The 20004-nt window shown below is 36.7% G+C and overlaps 1 protein-coding gene and 1 long non-coding RNA gene across 2 annotated transcripts; one reads left to right on the forward strand and one right to left on the reverse strand.

Moving 5' to 3' along the window:
- Positions 1-11: 11 nt before the first annotated feature.
- On the forward strand, positions 12-5150 carry LOC131786677 (proteasome subunit beta type-2). The gene is made up of 7 exons (XM_059103752.2): positions 12-154; positions 951-1073; positions 1675-1745; positions 2003-2095; positions 3480-3549; positions 4053-4102; positions 4828-5150. The coding sequence occupies exons 1-7, from the start codon at positions 64-66 to the stop codon at positions 4921-4923; spliced, it is 594 nt and encodes a 197-aa protein (XP_058959735.1). The 5' UTR covers positions 12-63; the 3' UTR covers positions 4924-5150.
- Positions 5151-10997: 5847 nt separating this feature from the next.
- On the reverse strand, positions 10998-19633 carry LOC131786691 (uncharacterized). The gene is made up of 3 exons (XR_010716756.1): positions 19422-19633; positions 16502-16822; positions 10998-16009 (listed from the first exon to the last, which is right to left on the reverse strand). It is a non-coding gene; the product is annotated as an uncharacterized lncRNA (long non-coding RNA).
- Positions 19634-20004: the final 371 nt, after the last annotated feature.

Raw genomic sequence — 20004 nt, forward strand, 5'->3', positions numbered from 1 at the left:
GAATATAAGCCCCGCGATTCACGGCTCGGTCGCTAAGTCATTGTGTGGTTTTCAGCAGGCAACATGGAGTGTTTAATAGGAATTCAAGGTCCCGACTTTGTCCTAGTTGCTAGTGATTCTGGTAGTGGGAGAAGTATTATACGCATGAAAGATGGTAAGGTCATTTTTCAATTTGATGCATCCGTTAAAAGGATCGCTGCAAATGCGTTTGATTGTGAAATGTGACATGACAACCGAACGCGCCATTAGGCCAGTTCGTCAGTGATCATGACTCAGGTCTTTTGTCAAAGTTTACCGCTTTTTGTCGCTTTTAAGTTTTCTATTTTCTTGTATTTGTCTTTGAAAAAAAAAAGTCAGGTGAAACTTTTCTCAAAATGTTCTGAAATATTTTACTCTGAAAGACTTGTCATCACTTAACTATATCCAGAAGTTTTTACATTTGTTTTTCCATTCGTTTTTTTCACTCTCTTCATGAAATTTTGCCAAGTGAATAAGTATTTGAAGATGCTGGAAATACCATTCCTTGCTGGGTTAATTAATTTTGTTATGGCTGAGAATCGAGGACAATTACCTGCTCAGGAATTAAACCTGAACTTTTAAACCAGAGCAGAACACACTTACCGCTCTTCAGGGTTCTTACAAAGTGAAGGGACCCATGTACCAGAACCATTATACACTCTTGTCAATCAGGGCCTACCTTTGCTTAGGATTTGAGAAGTTCACTTCAAATAAGATTTTTTTTTCAGACCACTTTCTTAGGGTAGCTCTAATACTTGAAAATTTTATTAAATCCCAGACTATCACCCAATGTGCTACATTATCCTTCCAAATTGACTTGTATTTCCTTATAAAACAAGGAGAAATTAATTTTGCTTCAGAAGTCCCTAAGGGCTTAACTTCCCGCATGCCTTCAACTGGTCAATGAATTACTATGAATGTTGCTTGTGTAGACCAGGACAAAATGTTCAAGTTGAGTAGCAAATTGTTGATGCTGGTGACTGGGGAAGCTGGAGACACAGTGCAGTTTGCTGAGTACATGGAAAAAAATATACAGTTGTACAAGATGAGAAATGGTGGGTCTTGTTAATACGATACATGGACATTGTTGCTTAAATGGCTATTTTCACCTTCAGTAAAGGCTTAAAATTGGCTAGCAAAGGCTTAGTTACTGTATTTTTCTTTTATGAAAAGTGGGTCATTACTTTGGATTTTGAAAACCAGTGGAGGGTTGGGGACAACTAAATTTCTTTTAGGAGCTTAGGATCTAGAGGGAAGGGGAGAAGGGAAGGGGGGGGATAAGAACTTTTGTCTTTGATTGTCCTCTTTCCTTTCTCTATGCACTTAAACCCTGAATTAAAAATGATCACAGTGAAGGGTCACAAGCTTGTAGCGCTAACTTGATCTCCTTAATAAGACACTTGCATTCCATGTTACAACTGTGGTAATGGGCAAAATATAGCATTGAAATTCAGCCAAAGATTGTACTTAAAATGGCATCTCATCATAGTTGTTGTAATGACGTCAACTATCATTCCAAGATCACAAAGAGAACTCTTGAGTAGAATCTTCAAAGATTTTGCATTAACAGAAGTAACAGTAATAAATGAGTAAAATGTTGTGGTTTCTTCTTGTGGAAAAGCAGCTATGAATACTTTTTTTCCTTCAAATCGTTAGGATATGAACTTACTCCTCATGCAGCAGCCAACTTCACAAGGCGAAACTTGGCAGATGCTCTACGAAGTTCCGTAAGTATAAGTTAAAGGCCATGCCCTCTTTTGTTACAAAAAGTGTAATGGTACCAAATGAAAAGTTTGACTGAAATGAAAGAAAGAGTTTTCAGTCCAAGCTTTTCTTTCTAAGCCAATTATCACCACATTTTGAACAAGCAAAGTTGAAACCAAACCTATATAGAGAAAAGAAAGCCCCTTTAGGAAGTGCATTATGTGTCAATTAGATTGTTAATGATTTAATAATGATTTATGTTTATTTCTCTGTTTACTAGTCTGCTTACCAAGTCAATTTGCTGCTAGCTGGTTATGATGACACAGAAGGTCCAGAACTTTATTACATGGACTGGCTGGCTTCACTTCAAAAGGTTTGTCAAGTCTCTTTTTATTGGAGCGTGTGATAGGTGCTGTGTTTGAATAGGAATATTCCCTCCTTCTATTTGAGATATCACAATTTCCAAGAATATTGAACACATTAGATGTGTGATCCAGCCAGCAATGCTGTCTCTGCCATTTACTTTTAGTCAGGTAGACAAAGGGTAAGCTTAACTCATTATCTCCCAAGATCTAATTGTTAATTCTCCCCTCTAGCTGCTACACATTTTTTTGTAAATTAGTTACAAGAATTTGTTAGTAGATGAAAATAGCAACTTCTTTGCTGGATAATGTAAGGGTATTATAGGAATAAGTTACATGTTGATTACTTGGATCAATATCAGTATCTGGGCAACTGCCTACCTACCCCTTCCCTAACTCAACAACAGTCAATTTATAGCAAGTTAGGGTTAATCTTGGGCTAGGGGAGGGGTAGGTGGGCAGTTTCCCAGATACTGATACTGATCCTTTACTTCTGGGAGTTCAAGGGTTCAGGAAAGTCACAAGGCAGTTGGATAAATAATGCAGATGTTTCAAACTTACCATAAAAACTTCCTGGAATATTTCAGCAAACAGGTTGTCTTGACCCTTTTAACCCTAATAGCAGAGCTCGCAGAGCGTAGCCCCATAATCATACAAAATAGTAATAACCCATCAAGCCAAAAAAATTTGGATGTACGACCATATGACCGTATGACCGTACAAGGTGCTACTTTTAACATGCGTGGTCAACTGTACTGCGGGCACGCCAACGCCACGGCTTTGTTCAGTAGTCCGGTGGCCAGTGCACTGGGGTTCAAGTCAGACGACTCGGGTTAAATTCCCGGCCGGGGCAAGGCATTGTGCCCTTGAGACATGCAGGGAAAAAAAAATGCGAGCTCCACTTTTAGGCTTGGCTAAATCTATATATTAGTAAGTAGCATCCTTACAATATCACCCTTAAACCTTTAACTCCCATGGGTGACCAATACAGAACTTCTCCTTACACTATCAATACAATATCAACCAGATAAGTGTTGAGAATAAAGAAAAATATTAATTTGGGGACAATTAGTTGATCTAATACTACATTCTGGGAACTACCATCCTAAGAATTGTATGTTTGACAATAAAGAGAATTCCAAGTTTGATCCAGGAGTTAAAGGGTTAAATGAAACATTAAGGAATAAAGGAAATGATCACCAACTCAAGAAGCTTTTGACTGTTAAACAAATTCTCCTTGTCAGCAGGAAATGTTTCAAGCGCAATATGGAGAATATGCATACTGATGTTAGGGTATAGAAAATAGGGAAAAGGAAAGACTTTAAGGCAGTTGTCAAGTTATTTTGATATGTGCAGGTGCTTAACATTTTCCTTTTTTTCTTCCTTTTTTATCAGATCCCATTTGCTGCACATGGTTATGGATCATTCTTCTCCCTGAGTATTTTGGATCGCTATTACAAACCAGGTACATTAATGGTTTACTTGATTGTACGGAATGTAATTACTCAATGCTCGATGACACGCACACAAAAAATTAATAAATAAACAAGGACTTGTGCACAAGGAATGAAATAAACAGAGGATGAAAAGCCACCTGCAGATAAGTCATCATGGAAATCCAAAATCCAGATATTTCCAACAATACAAGGAGTTCAGAATACGTAAATGATGGATCGCTGTCAGTATCTAAACAACTGTGCACCTACCCCTCCCCTAACCCAACGTTAACCCTAACTTGTTATAGCTGACTGTTGTGGGGTTAGGGGAGGGGTAGGTGCGTAAATGCTCAGACACTGACATTGATCCTAAACGATTTTATAAACACGGAGTGAGTAAGCGTCTAGTTATGTGTCTTTGTCACCGCACCTTGATATTTTGTTTGTATCTTAAGTTAGTGATAGCTATGTTTAAGAACACTTATTTTTTAGATAGTTGAAGTTTGAATGTCATTTTTTTTTTCTTAACTAGGTTTAAGCCGTGAAGAGGCTACGGAGCTCCTTAAGAAATGCATTAAAGAGGTAACATAGTACGAGAAGTGATAACCTCATCAAAAGAAAGCAACGCTTCTTGAAATTAACGCGAATGTTGAAGATTTGCTTTAATTACATATTTTCTTTTTTTAATTTTGACTAAGCACTTAGCTTCGTGTTGTTCAATGTAGTTTTTTTGGCGACCATACTTTTTGTACTAGTCTAATGTTCCATTTTTCTAAGAGGGCGTTTTTATTGGTCCATGTGTGCTCCTTTTTTTATAAGCCAAGGACCACTACTTCGTTACGCTATGGCCATCAGGGTACTTGGTCACTTCACCGACATGTCAATTCGCCGACAAACAACTCGCCAACACCTTGGGTAACTTCGTTGACATCTTCGGGTACTTCGCCAATGTCAAGAATTAATTTTAGTCAGAGTTTTAATTAAAATGATTAATTTGAACAAACTGCAAATGCAAACCGAAGTTGTCGGCGAGGTGACGTCGGCGTGTTGGCATGTCGGCGAGTTGACATGTCGGCGGTGTTAACAGGTGTAGGCATTGGTTAAGTTGTCGGCGAGGTGACGTCGGCGTGTTGGCGTGTCGGAGGGTTGGTTGACGGCGAGTTGACATGTCGGCGGTATTAACAGTTGTAGGCATTGGTTAAGTTGTCGGCGAAGTGACGTCGGCGAGTTGATTAACGGCTAGTTAACATGGCGGTGTTTACAGGTGAAGGCATTGGTTAATTTATCTTTGTGTTTCTCTTCCTTAGGTACAAAGGCGTTTCTTGGTTCGTCTCCCAGATTTTTTCGTCAGAATAGTCGATAAAGATGGTGTCCATGATGTTTCTATTCCCTCTAAAAGTTGAGAAAGGAAAGATCTAAATGTTATCAAAAAATAATTTTAGATCTTGCGCGTTTGATCTCTTTTCAACGTTTATCGTAAAATGTTCGTGAGACATTTGAAGTATCTGTCGTATAAGTTATATTTTGAAAGTGCATTGTTTTCAGAGTTATAACTGTAAAAGTAGCCGTGAAAGTCTTTTGTTTTTGTACCGTCGAACAGCTGTGATAATAAAATGAAGACATTTCATCAGTGCCGTGTCTTTGAGTAAACTTGGAGTGGGAGCAAATGAAACCTTTGTGATTAGACCAGTTGGTCTAATTTCTCCTATCTAGCTGCTGAAGAATTTGTCTGTTCTCAGCACTTGCTTGCTTTCTGATAACGTTTGATTTGTAGTAATCACTCCCTAATGTACTTGGAGCACCCTACCGCAAAAAAATTACAATGAATTCATTTTGCCGACAGAAGCTGACTGATCACCGCTATCATTCTGTTTTGTCGACCTGTTGGTCTTTTCTTCGTATTAGTTTTGAGCGGAGGAATGGGGCAATGAATCCACTTTACCTCGCTCGTCTAATGCCAGCGTCACGCTCCAAAAGAAGTCCTGTTTAGACGTTTAGATTTGGTGCAGAGAAATAAGGGTTGTTGGTGATAAGGGATGTTGGTCTTTGGTGGAGGAGAGAGAGCTTGCTGTTTGATGAGAACAAACAACAGCTGCGTAGAACAATACGATCCAGATGATTTTTAGGGGGTTTTTCGTAAAAATTAATGGCTGCAGGGGACTTGCATTCGACGAACGCGAACGTAAGAGATTTCTCCGATGCACTTGCTCTGCGCCGCCACTCCGAACTAAAGAAAAAAGAAAACATACAAAAAGGAGGGAAAAAAAGTGGATATGGTCACATTAAATATGAATAACCTGGGTCTTAACAACATTCCTATTCCCCAGGATCTCTCCGTCTCCGTAGTCCAAGACTTTTACTTCCCATCACTCTTTGTGGGTGTTTTCTGTTAAATGTAGCGGCCATAATTCGACCTAATCGAGGTTATAATTTTGTAAAGGTTTGTTCTTCAAGCGCCCAAATCATTTAACTCCTTTGTGTTGCATTGCTTAAGTTGGTTGACCTTGCTTAAAGGCTTCAGTCGTGAAACACTGGTCACATCCCTACATCAACGATGACCTCGATCAGAAAGATTTCTTTGCACTTAAACTGGTAAGATTTGTTGGCTCATTTTACTCTGTCGTTCAGTTCAATACCCAAAGTTTACTAGGATTTCTCAGATACACCCTTAGGCTACGTTGATTTAATTAGATTGGACATGTACATGAACTTACCAAGATTATCCCACACTTGTGAGGCAGAAAAGCTTTTATCGCTATTTGCTTAAAACCCAGTTCATTGTTAAATTTTAGACACTAGTTCTGTTTTCCGGTGAAGTCAATAGTTAAAATCCTTAATAAACTATAGTTGTACGCCAAAATAACTTGTTACTTCATCTCCCCTTACTCAATATTTAAAAACACAATACCTTTTGATTGACTAACACATAGACTGACTATTGATAGACACAGAGCTTTCAAGTTGATTTGTTGAAAAAGAGTGAGATTTTGTACTGTGTAGCCATGGATTGTGATGCTGTGGGCATCACCTTCCAAGAGGCGGGTGGGGGTGAATGGGGGGCATACTCATCTGAAAAACTGTGAAAAAATGCATGAGCTAAGATGTTTGTTGATTTATTATGAGTGTGTTTTGAGAGAGTTCATGTTACTAGGTCTGTGGTCAGCATGTGAACATGTGTACTAGCCATTAAACCCATGGTGGGTCTGCATGAGTATTTCCAATTGTAAGAAAGTGCTCACAGCCAGTTGGACGGGAATTAGAAGTAAATTATATTTGGAGAGATAAATCAGCAGTTTGCTGTCTCAAAATCAACAATTTAAATACTTTACATGCATGAGGCATAATAGATTCAGCCTGAGATCGTTAGATTGAATTTTTTTGGGGAGTCTTGCACTCAATGCGTGATACTTGGGAGTTCTGTAGACAGGTTGTGTGATTGACTAGCCTGCAGAGCAGGTGTAATTTTGGCAAGCGAGAGCTCAGTATTTTTGTAACAAAGATTATGGCCACCATCTTTGATTTTAATGGCAGCAGAAGGCTGAGGTGAGAAAGAAATTTGTATCAGGGTGGCGGTTGTCAGTCAAAAACAAGGAGAGGGGTAGAGGTGGAGAAGTGAAAATTATGCCTGCTTGAAGTCATTGTTATTTTGCAAAACTCCCTTTGCCCACAAACGGAGTTCCTGATTTGTGCAGTTAAGCTCCAGCTGTCAATCACAAGCCATGTGTCATTTGAGCATCATTCTGACATTTTTCTCTGGCTGGAGAAAGGAAAAGATTACAAACTCTGATTATAAAGTTTTTAGTTTTGATTCTGCTCTCAAGGAAGCATAGAATTTAATATGTTTGCACATTAAAACTGGAACAAAAAGAAGCAATTTCTACACTGGTTTCTGGGAAGGATTTACTGGCCATGTTGCCAACTGGCTTTTAGAAAAGCCTGATGGAAAAAAGAGCCGTACTGTTTCACCAGAGTATGCCAGTTTGTATCAAACAAATTGTGGCGGGTATTGTTTATGATCAAATGGAAAAAAATTGTCATATAGATTAATGGCAGCTCTATTCAAGGATTTTTGTTTGGAAAATATAGAGTGCAGCAAATATCAGCTCATATTTGTGACCACAGAGGAGGTTTTGTGAAAGCCATTTCTTTCCTGGCTGAAAAAAAACTGCCTCACCATTTCACTCATTGGCTCCATGTGTGTTGGTTTTTAATTTCACTCATTTTGATGGGTTACCTGTTCATTTCTGGAAATGCAATGATACACAACTAATTAGACAGACAAGGTCCTTTTCCTCTATATTAAAGTTTGTCATTACTCTGAACAAAGGTAAAATGACAATCATTGAAAAAAATTAATGAAAAAAAAAAACTTATGCTTCTTATAAGGCTGTTACCTGTTACACCAATACGCATAATTTCACTTACATCCATATGATTTTGACATACTGTTCCATGAGTGTAATTGTCATTAATGCATAAGTGTTGATATGAAACTTAAGATTGAAAAATTGGCATTTAACTTACAGGATACCCTGCAGATGCCGCAGGTTACTTGAAGATCATGCAAGTGGATTAGATGTCTAGTGATTGGGATTTGCAGTTATGTTTAGGCAGTGATTGTTTTACTTTGCAATCCAACTTTTGGGAGAACCAGGTAAACAAAACTTGTGCACATGCCAAGTTCAGTGTTTAACTCAGCTCAGACATGCAGTTAATCTCAAGTACCATGCATATAAGGTTGGACTTCATCCTTTTGATTCAAGGGTACCCTGGGACATAGAACATTGAGTGTACCATCCATTTTTTTCAATCTTGGGCTATACTTTCCTCAAGATTTTTATTAGGAATCAGAGTGTTTGACAACAGTTCAAGGGTTGGTTGAGAAGGGGGTACCCACTTGAAAGTCACAAGTTTTTTAATGGGGACGGGGGCATCCTCTCCTGGATAAATCAATGTATTGCCCTGTTAAAATCTTTTTTGTGCACTCTGTAGCAAGAATTACTTTGATTAAATGCATGGCTTCCAAACTTTAGAAGTGTTATGAGCATTTTTGAGGACAAAAGAACCACGAGGCATCACCAAAAGTACTCAAGAATATAACCAAGTTTGTCTCCCTTTTTGTGAAGAACTCTTGGCCAATCCAAAGCTGATGTCAGTGTTCTCCTTTATTTTAAGCATGACAGGTAAAATAAATTTTCAAACCGGTAAAGCAATCCTTTTACAAGTTGAATTTTCAAGAATTCCAATCAATTTTAAACAGTAATAAGAAGTACTACAGGTGGTAAATGTTACTGGTTACTGCCTGAAAAGGAGAACACTGCATATTATTTCTCTATAGTTTCTCAATCCATGGTAAAGTCCTGGGAGGTTTCTTGATCAAAGTAAACAGCAGATAGTAAACAGAAGAAAATGGTTCAAGAATTCTGCTAACTGCCAAGTCCTTTAAATATTTTTATCTGAACAAAATTCTGAAACTCTCTATGTTTGAACAGCTGATAATTTTTTCCCTGAACAATTCTGAATTTGGGGTTGTATCTCAGCCAATATACTTTTAAATAAATACAAAGAGAGATTGTCATTTAGTTACATTTTAAAAGAAAGATTACCTAATCATAGAGTTCAGGGATATAGAGAAGCAACATGGCACTCATCTCACCACCCTTCATTTCCCTTTCTTTGGCCCTCTTCTAATTTTACTTTCATTTTGTCCAAACATTAGGGGGAAAACATATTCAAAAAATGGGTCCAATATTACCTCTCCCACTTTTACAGAGCCTTTTACAATTTTCTTAAGCCCTTCCTCTAATCTGTATGCATGGTTTCACTTTGGTTAAGAGCATGTCCAGGTTATTAATTTATACAGTCAAATGTCTCCAAGTCAGAACCTCTGATGCAATATAAAATGGCAGCACAGTTTATATAGTGGCCAGTGAGAGCAGTTATCAGTGAAGACAAGCTTGCAAATTTAGGGCTTCAGTGAGATTTGAACTTGTGACCCTTGGCATTGCATAAATATAGGTTTCTTTAGGGTCACTTTCAATGTTACACCAAACTGAGAATTGAGAGAATGAAGCCTTAACTACTCAGTGATCAAATTTGCTGCTAAAAGCTGTTATGAAATCTGACCTTAAACACCTCATCCCCAATGAATGAAAGAAAAGCAACTTAGGTGAAAGTGGAAGGATGCCACCAGCTTATATGTATCTCTGCTATCAATGTGTTGAGTAACTGAGGCAAACCATTGCCTTGAAAATGAATATACGAGTTTCTAAAGGGAAGTGTGGCATCCTTATAATGAAAGAGACTGGTGAGATGGCCACTCACATGAGATTTCACAATTTGTGAATTCAGATAAAATATCCACTTGCAGATCAGTTGATGAATTTCTTCTCTCAGCAATCTAAAAATACAAATGATTTCTTTTATTGTGACTCTTGAAGCAAGGAACTTTTTGGTGAGTGCTTTATGAAGTTTAGAAATTTTTCTTGTAGTGCCAAATTATTGCCAGGTTTCTTGAAAGTAGCAGTTGACATATCTTGTTTTATCAAAGGTTGTGACTCCTGGGTGGATTGACTGTATGTTAATTACTGTGAACTTGACTACTGTGTTTTATTTAAATCTCTCCCACTTTTCATCAGTGAACTGAATTAAGAGCATTATTGAAAGTGCAATTTATCAGTTTGTTCAAAGTTTCTGAGTTTTATCAAGTGTTTGGAAGAGAAACTTAAATCAGGAAAGGAAACATAGGAAACAATCACATTGTTCAGGTTTGATTAATTATACCATGCCTTACTAAAACAATGTCACACAAAGCCATACAAAATGTTTTCTTTTGTGTTATTAAGGAATGAGGAGAGGTTCCAAAAGAAGTCTCAGAGCTCTTCAGACCAAATTAAAATCCTATTTCCACAAGTACTTTTGGAAATAAGGAAAAGAAGAAACAGATTTACACATTTAAAAATTGACAGTGCTAGGAATTCAAATTGGAAGTTAAAGGGAAAACACAGAGGACTAAAATTTTGTTCACAGTAATTACTCGTGTCTCAACAATACAAAGTGGTCTTACTGTAAATTGGTTTTGGAAAACACCTCATTTCTATTTCAATGGTTAATTGACATCTAAAGAAAAAAGAGTTTGGAAGAATTTAGACCCAAAGAAAAGTCACACATACTGTCACCAAATCAACCACAACATAATGTCACACTTTTCTGTTTACATGGTGATTGTGATGAATTAAGTAAAGGTTTTGGCAAAAATTTTGGATCTGCATTGTATTTTGTATGAGAAATGAGCTGTTCACTTAAAACCAGACTTAGCTTGTTACCACAATGTCTTGTTGAGACCTGCACTGAACTTGGCTATATTTTTTAGGAGTTTACCTTGTTCCTTCAGATAATTGGATTGCAAAGTAAAACAACTTGGCAAAAAAAAGTGTTACATTTTATTAACAAAATAAAAATTGTCTCTGTTGTCCATGATTTTATATTAAAAAAAAATAAATAAAAAAAAATCTAGCCAATCTTGTCCCTACTATCTGGTTGCTTCCATTCTGCTGCTGTTACCTGGTGTTGCTTTCTTTAGTACTCATCCTTTATTCCAACTTTAAAATCCTGTTCTGTTCTGACTGATCCCTTAGTCCAAGCCAGGGACAGTTAAATACTTGGTAGAGTTGACCACTAGCTCTCAAGTAGGGGGAGACAGGGTAGAGGAAAGTGAAAGTTTGCTCCCCATGCCTCCAGGGTCTCAGTCCTAATTTGTCACAGTACCACAGCTGATCAATTTGGAATATTAATGAGTGAAAAAAAATTAAAATGCCAAATGGAATTTGATCGAAGGCGCTGATCTGCAAGTCAATGTATCAGAAGCTTAAGTGATTAGCCTAGGCGCCAATATAGAAAACAAAGAAAATTGTGCTCTCCTGTAAAAACTTAAGTAAAAACCTATTTGAGTTAGAAATGTTCCCAACCTGCACAAGGAAAACAGAGATGCTAGCTTGCAGTGTCCAATTTGAGTACAATGTCAGTGAAAGCAAGAAAAAGTGATGAATCCACAAATCTAAGTTAAACAGACACATCACAACAACACCAAAGAGCACTAGTCAATAAAGGTCTCTCATCAGTGAAGATACCCATATCTGCATTCTCTCTCATTTAACTTACAGTAATCTAACACTACTTTCATTGTTTACGAGCAAGGGCAAATGTTTAGTTTACTTTGAAGAGGAATAAAATTATGCAAAAGGTTTTATTAAATTATTTAAATTCAGCTTTGTTTGTTAACTGACCATATCAAATCACAAGATGTCTACTGGGAATTGCATTTTCAAAAATAAATGTGTGCAAAGGATAGGAAAAAAGAAGCAATTCACCAGAGGACATCTGTGATCTGAAACAGGCAATCAGCAAAAAAAGTCTTGAAACAAGTCTTGAAATAAGTTCTAAGCTATGGAAATGAAAGATAACTACTACCAAAACAGTATGCTTCACCTAAACCTAAATCTTTAGTTTTATGTGATTTACAACTCCTTGAAATCTAGTTCCCTTAGATATTTTCAATTTCAGCTATTAATATGCTAATCATTTCTTGACATGCTTCAGTCACAAAGTTCTCCATGACTTGACCATTGTGTGACATTCCCTCAAAGGCACCTACATGAAAGCTATTTAAAATTAATATCTGTATAATTAAATTATGATGAAATCTAACAGTAGACTAAATACTTAATAAGTACTTATAGGAAAAAGAAAATCTTGCTATGAAAGTAATTTTTCCTAGTGAAAATGCAACGTTTACTTTCTTAGAAGCGTAAATTAACTTTTAATTTTGCTCATTCATGACTAACTCTATTGTATGAATAAATTAGTATGACCTGAAATAATAACCTAAATACTTATTAAAAGTAAAAGAACTGTTTTCCAGATGAAAATGCTATTTTCATCAGAGTGAATTAAGTTACCTATCCAAGACTGACCCTAATGTTTATAATTGATTTTTAATTTTTTTTTTTAACAAAAAAGACATAGTGATCCTAAAGTTAATTGTCTTTATATAGTAAAATACCATCATTTATCAAAAAGGAAAGAAGAGAAATGGAAAGAAAATGGTTAAAAAAATGGTAATAAAAGCTTTTCACTATATGCTAAAGGATGAGGGAAATCATGAAGTATCAATTCCTATTTCCCTAAAGTATGCTATTAAAATTATAATTATTATCTGTTTATGAAAACAAAGACTGGCTGATCCTAAAATTATTTTGTAATAAAAATCAGATAATTTTTTTAATGTCTATAATTGTGCCTATAGTAAATATTTGTCTTATATTCAAGTTATATTTAATCTAAAATTAAGGAAGAGAGAGACCAGAAACAGGATCAACCTATCAGAGAGACCCCAGTAACTATTAGCTCAATTTGATGTCATTGTGAGAATCCAGTCCAACTCAGACAAATGAACTCATCACCAAACCTTACTCTCACTAACATGCACCTTCCTTGAGTCCTACAATTTAGCATCCCTGTTTAATTATCCTTGGTTGATGAACATTTCAGGAGATACATTAACTGCAAACAAGCACCTTCTATTGCCAAAATGTTCTGAAATGATGGTGTGGTTCTATGACAAATTAGGTGAAACCCTTAAGACATACAGAGCAAACTCTCACCTTCCTCTATGCTGTCCTCCTAACTTGAGAGCAAGTAGCCAACTCATCCAAGTGTCCACCTGTCCCCAGCTTGAATTTCAGGATCAGACAAAGCATTGTAGGATTTCTCAGTCAGAATATTTCAGAGGACATCAGAAACACACCTTTTCAGAGCAAGCAGAGCTTCCACAACCCAGCAGGGATATGATTGGCTAGATTTTGAATTTTTTTCTTTGTTCTTTGTGTGTGTGCCACCAGCAATCTGAAATTAAATAATATCCTAACAACTTAAGTAGATATGCAAGCTCATTAGCACAGTACATAGGCTAGCATATTACAAGTAATAATATAAATAATTAAGTAATATTTTTCAGGTGATGCAAGTTCATGTTACAAAGCCTGAACTTGTGTAGCTTGTGAAAGGATGTGCTCAGACTACTGTGTGTATAAAAATGGCAGAAAAAATACAAGTAATAGAAAAAAAGAGTGAAAATCCTAAAAGAGAACCTAGAAGAGACCATGAGTTGTTAATCCAAAAGTGACCTGGATTAATATCTAAATTTAAAATTAAATGTTGCCTATGGTTTTTAACTTGTGCAGTAAAGGTATCTTCATAGAAACTAAATATTCTAAAATAACGTTGGCATACTTACCATCGAAGAAAATAGAAATTTGCTTTAGTATGAAAGAAAATTAAGGCAATTAACTACAAAAAGTAAGAAATAACCTACACTTCAGTCTCCCATATGATGTTAAAGCTATTTTGTTGGATAGCTTAGTTGGTAGAAACAAAAGTAGTCCACACAAAAAGGTCACAAAGTAACCATGACCAAACTAAAATATTTCTACTAATGGTTAAGAGCAGTTTGTGCTAATGAGCTTGCTGATTTACCACAACCAACATCATGCACTAAACTTTAATAATTATGAAACTGTGAGGATCCTGAGGACAAAAAACCTTAGAGGAACCTCCAACCCCTAAACTTTACACCAGCTGAAAGATCCACGACCCAGAAATCTGAGGCCCAAAAACCTACAAATAAGAAAATTCAGTACCCCTAGAAACCAGCACAGGAGAACTTACAATATTGACAACCTAAGATCCACCAACCTGTGCTCTAGTTAACATGATACACCTATATCTGGAGAATCTATGCCTTGAAATCTGACAACCAAAAATTAAGGTGCATAAAATCTTAGAACCCTTAACCTTGGACATTGAAATCCCAGACCAATAAACCGAAGACGTTAAAATAAATTTAAGACTAGGAAATCTAAAACCAAGAAGTCTATGACCCAAAAGGCCAATACTTAAAATACTTCAGCCCCAGAAACCCTTGAAACCTGAAACATCTTGAAGTTGGAAAACCCATAACTTAATAGTCTAGGACCCAGAAATGGAAAGTCTGGCAGCATGATGTTGGTAATGTTAGCTATCTCTAATACTTAAGATATTGCCAAAGTATGGCTGCTCCATAAGCTACCCTTTGAGCAGTAAGATGTGCCTAAGTCTATCTTTAACTATAGCTTGGAGAAAAATCTTGTAAAAGTGTAAACAAAAAATTAATCCATTGGGCATTTGTTCCTTTTCTTCCCTTTCTCTCTGAAAATTTGCCATTTGAAAAGCCTATCATTGGTCAGTGGTCTATAATCCAGTTGTAGCTCAAGTCAGTTACCCATAATAACTCAGGAATCTCTGTGGTACTAACTGGTCCTTATACTTCCGCTGAAGTTTTTGCAGTTTTTTAAGTTTTAACCCCTGGGTTAGAGATTTTAGCACCCCTTTACCTGAATATGAGAATGACAACTCTACCTATTTCATCTGCCCTTGCTCCAGCTTGATTAGGCATTTAATAGCTATGGTTAGAAATTGAATTTGATAGATTTAAGATATTTTACAGTGCCCTTAAATGTGATGCTATTGCAAAGTGTTGTAAAATTCTGCAAAATTTGATAAACAAGGTAAAGTCACTACTGCCAGCTAACTAACATATAGCTGCTCAAAGGAATCTTAAGAATTATTTACTTTAAGGATCTTATGTCAATTGTACAAACAAGTGCTGAAAAAATTAAGGCCCAGAAACCTTAGAGCTTAAAAATCATAGACCCAAAATCCAAATAACCTAGGACCCATAAATCTGAAACTCAGAATACCTTCAACCAAAAAGAACCTTGGATTCAAAAACCCTTGGACCAAAAAGCTGCAGATCAAATGACCTAAGACCCCCCAAACACCTATAGATGCAAAATCTTCGAGGCCATCTAAGATGCACATCCCCATACCTCCCCCCTAAAAAAAAGGAAAAAGAACCAAGGACCCAAAAACCCAAAAACCCATAGACCTTAAGATCTAAAACCAAAAACCCTGAGATTCAAAACCATAACCCAAAAGCCTTGGACCTGACCAAGGAAAACAATTTCCAATTCTAGAGCAAAGGGAAATAATCAATTATAACAAAGCACATATTTGAACAACTGTGGCACGCACACACTTAAAAACAATTATCATTAGAAAAAGGTAAGAGCTAAAGAGTAACTAACTAGTTTAAGAGTTTAAGAATGGAGGTTGTGGAACAACAGCTGGGTGAAAAACCTCCCTGTACGTCCACTTGCCCCTAGGAGGAAAACCCCAGGCCAGCTGTACCTCACATTCAAAGGCCTCCTGGGCTGGGCCAATTAAATAAGCTTAAGTGCCATCGCTAGGAATTATAAATCATCTCCAATCTTGTCCTTGTCATCCATTGCCAGGATTCCCCTACCAAGATGGGTTTATGTTGTTGAGTTTTGTGCTCTTCAACTCCAATAGAGGGCTTCTATTGTCCATTTCTGATGGTTTCATCAGGCAGATCTGCAAATAAGATTTATATTTAATTTAATACAAAAATGTCATTATATCCTAAAAATTAATACTGGTATATTGTCCTTTTTTATCGTAGAAAAAGATTTTTGCACATAAACCAAGTGGCCCAACCCACTGTAGCTAATCCCAGTTTCTAACCCTAAACCCTAAGCATGAAGCAACCAAAAGCATTCTTTCACTTCCCATGTGGGATGCCAATCTGTCACAGTTTCTAAACACAGCCCATTTTCCTTGACAGTTTAACTCCCATGAGTGACCAAGACAGAATTTCTCCTTACAATGGTCAATATCAATACAATATCAAGTAGAAATGTGACAAGAATAAATAAATTGTCAATTTAGGGAGTAATAAGGTGAACCAATACCAAAGTCTCTGACCTAACATCATAAGAATTGTTGGAAATATAAGCTATCTCTAAAGTTTATGATATTATAAAAGTGTAGCTGCTTTATAAGCTACCAAATGCTACTGCAGCTTACCCACAGATCACATACCAAGGCTTGTCCGCCAGCTGCATACCAAAGCTTGTCCACAGGCTACCTTCCAAGGCTTTTCCACAGGCCACCTACCAAGACTTGTCCACAGGCCACCTTCCAAGGCTTGTTCACAGACCACACATCAAGGCTTGTGCACAGGCCACCTACCAAGGCTTTTCCATAGACTACTTTTCAAGGTTTGTCCATAGGCCACCTTCCAAGGCTTGTCCACAGGTCACTTACCAAGACTTGTCCAGAGGCTCTCCAGCAAGACTTGTCTATGGGTCACCAAGGCTTGTCCATAGACCATGTACCAAAGCTTTTCTACAAACCAATCACCAAGGCTTGTCTATAATGTACTTACAAAGTTTTATCTATCTACCAACACTTCCTTTCTTTCTATTGGTTGAATAAGTAAGAAGCAAATTAATATATAAACTGGTATGAAATACTTGCAGGCAAAGAGAGCAGTGAGAGAGCATGACGATTCATAGACGAAGCTTTTTCTTTTCTTTTTTTTTTCTACGAGTAAGGGAAGTTAGTTTTAAAATTCACAACTCTTGACCAAGTAAAACCATTGATAAAAGCTTCAAACTAAATTAGAACGACCACATTGATCCTTTTTTTCAATCCAACAGCTTAATCGGGTGATTTTTCCGGTGCGAGTTTTCATAGACAAACCTTTTTCTTTTCTTTCTTTTCTACGAGTTAGGCAAGTTAGTTTTAAAATTCAAAACTCTCTACCAAGTGAAACCATCAATAAAAGCTTCATCATTTTGCGGCATTGTGCTGCGCGCTTTTATCAACTGATCCAAAGTACAGTATAAAGAATTCAGCATTTCCAGGTATCTTGTTTGGAGTTAATAACAATAGTGAATTGTTACTTTTTTCCCTCTCATCCTCTCCCCAAGTATAGTTTGTGAATGTTGTTAACAACAAAGCATCCTTATTGTGTTAATAAATTTATAATCAACTGGTTTGCTGATGAAAAAAATATACTGAGAGACCAAGCATATCAAAGGGCATTTTCTCCCTTGGGTACCCCTGTGTGAACAGCACCCTCATGAACAACTTTCCCAACCCCTCTCCTCAAGTGCCACTAATTTGACACGCCGACAATTTTGCGACGATTTGAAATTCATCTTCGCTGAGTCTCTGCACAATTTCCTCAGTGCAACAAACAACAAAAGGCTTTTGTTTGAACTTGTAAAGTTGAATTTAACCCACAACAATGGCCCATTTCTTGATACGTGGATATTAAGCAAGATACCATAGGAGAATGGAGGATACCATAATTATTGTTTATGGATTGTGGTATAAATATCTTCCTTTACCACATTAACCTGGGGATAGGCTGCTTTTTCAATCAGAAAAATGAGATAAAATTTTGAGGTGTAGCTTATATTGTGGTACAATCATTTTGACACCTCATGTAAGTCTCCTTGGAATATATCATTTGTGACAGCAGGTTTTTTTTTTTTTTACTGAGTGAAATTAAAGATATGCAATAGTCAATTCCACCAATTTTGAAAAACTCTGTTACTCTGTTACTCATAACTGCATTACACAGTTTAGTAACACACCCACTATAGAGAGGAACCCACCTGATGACCACTAAGACCTCTTGTTCATTTTATTCTAAGCCAGCTTTATAAACTTTCCAACTTTTCTTTGGTAATGGCTTCATTATGACAGCTGTGCAATTTCAAATTGCAATTCACTGATTATTTTTTTTAATACCATAACTTAATCAAAAATGCAAGATGCAGCCTATCTACAGGTACAGCCTATGCAATGGTAAATATGTACAAGCACTTGGAGAATGAAAAGCCGCTCCCAAAAAGAGGAGTGAAAAGAGGATCTGCAGGAAAGCCAATACCACAGCAACCCCTTCTTTTACAAACTACAATAGGTTCATAGTTACAAAGTAACAATATCTAACTCACAGCAAGGTTGCAAAGCAATGGTAAAAGCAAATCCTTTAATTAAATAGGGCTTATCTTGACACAACAATTGCAAGTCTCTGAGGACTTCAATCTAAAGGATGTTCACAGTTAAATTTAAGGTTTACAAACAGAGAGTAATGCCAGAGATATGAACTCAAGACATTCATTACACAGAATAAGTGGAGAATAGGTCTAACATCAGCCTTTGCCTGGATCTCTAATTTTATTAATAGTGTATTTTTTTTGCTAAAAGGAAAAAAATGCAATTTTTTCAAAGATCTGAAAGTCTCGGATTTCCTTTTGAGGCTAAGATTTGTGCTACCATAGAAGCTTAGAGTTATTAAGCACCTATCAACATTAAGCTCAAGGGAGGGGAGGGACCCTGGACATCTGTGGGGCATTAGACCTCCATTACCATAGCCACCCTCAAAATTTGACTTAGAGTCTGGATCCCAGGATAGAGATATTTGATTTTTGTATGAGCAATTTTATATCCTTAACAATTTATTTGTTCCATTAACAGGTAAAGTAATTTCCTGTATTAAACACATTGAAATGTTCTTTAATTGACAACAAAAATAGTAAAGTTATCAATATTACCTCTCTGTGAATATTCTTACAACTCAAGATTGTCAATCAATTATTCATAGTGAAAATACAACAACTGCAAGGAATATAATTTGCCCAAGGTGAGGGATCTTGATCTGATTTTAATAATTTTTCATCCCCTTGAGTGGAAATAGAGACCAAACTTTCTTCAGAAAAGTAAAATCCGTCCAGAATCCACCCCCCCCCTCTCCCCCCACCCTTTGTGCGTCACATAGATAGGTGCAATACTTAGCTTTGGAGTACATCAAAGGAATCTGATAGGGTTGGAAAGTTAATTGGCATTTAAATATAACAGGAAGCAAAATTACATGGCCAAATAAATATTTAGATCGAAACATCTACACAGTTTTGAGGGTTTTATTCCTTACCTCTGGCAGTTGATCACTGGCAGTTGATCAGAATGTTGCACGTGTCTCCATTTCAGAGTCTTGACAACACAGTCGTTTCTATTTTGTTCATAAAAGTATCTCCAAACGAGAACCAAGATGTTCTGAGAGGCAAGAGATGTTTAAGGTCCCGTTTTCACTCCCATTTTGTATCAAAACGGACAAATGATTTTCAAGCCTGTTTGAGCGCCATATTTGACTTATTGTCAAGTTGTTCCCAGTGCTTTCGATCAACATCTCAAAACTGGTCACGCTTATTTGTCACGCAACTCGTAAAAATCAGATTGAGTAAGAAAAATAATTTTAAAATGACTTCTTCAAATTTCAATTTTATTGATGAACATAAGATGATCTTGTACTTATGTATTGGTTTGTATTGAAATCATCCCTGTCATTATCGTTTTTTGAAACTGCACACTCTAAAAGAACAACGTAGAAGTTATGCCTGACTTTACGTGCTTCATTTCGACAAGCCAATCCAAGCTCCCTTTTGCTTTTTTGTTATAAACAAGCCGAATTGCATGTTTTCACGTAAAATAAAGGATAAATATCACTAGTCAGAAAT

Source organism: Pocillopora verrucosa, chromosome 2, assembly GCF_036669915.1.
Source record: "Pocillopora verrucosa isolate sample1 chromosome 2, ASM3666991v2, whole genome shotgun sequence".
Lineage (NCBI taxonomy): Eukaryota > Metazoa > Cnidaria > Anthozoa > Scleractinia > Pocilloporidae > Pocillopora > Pocillopora verrucosa.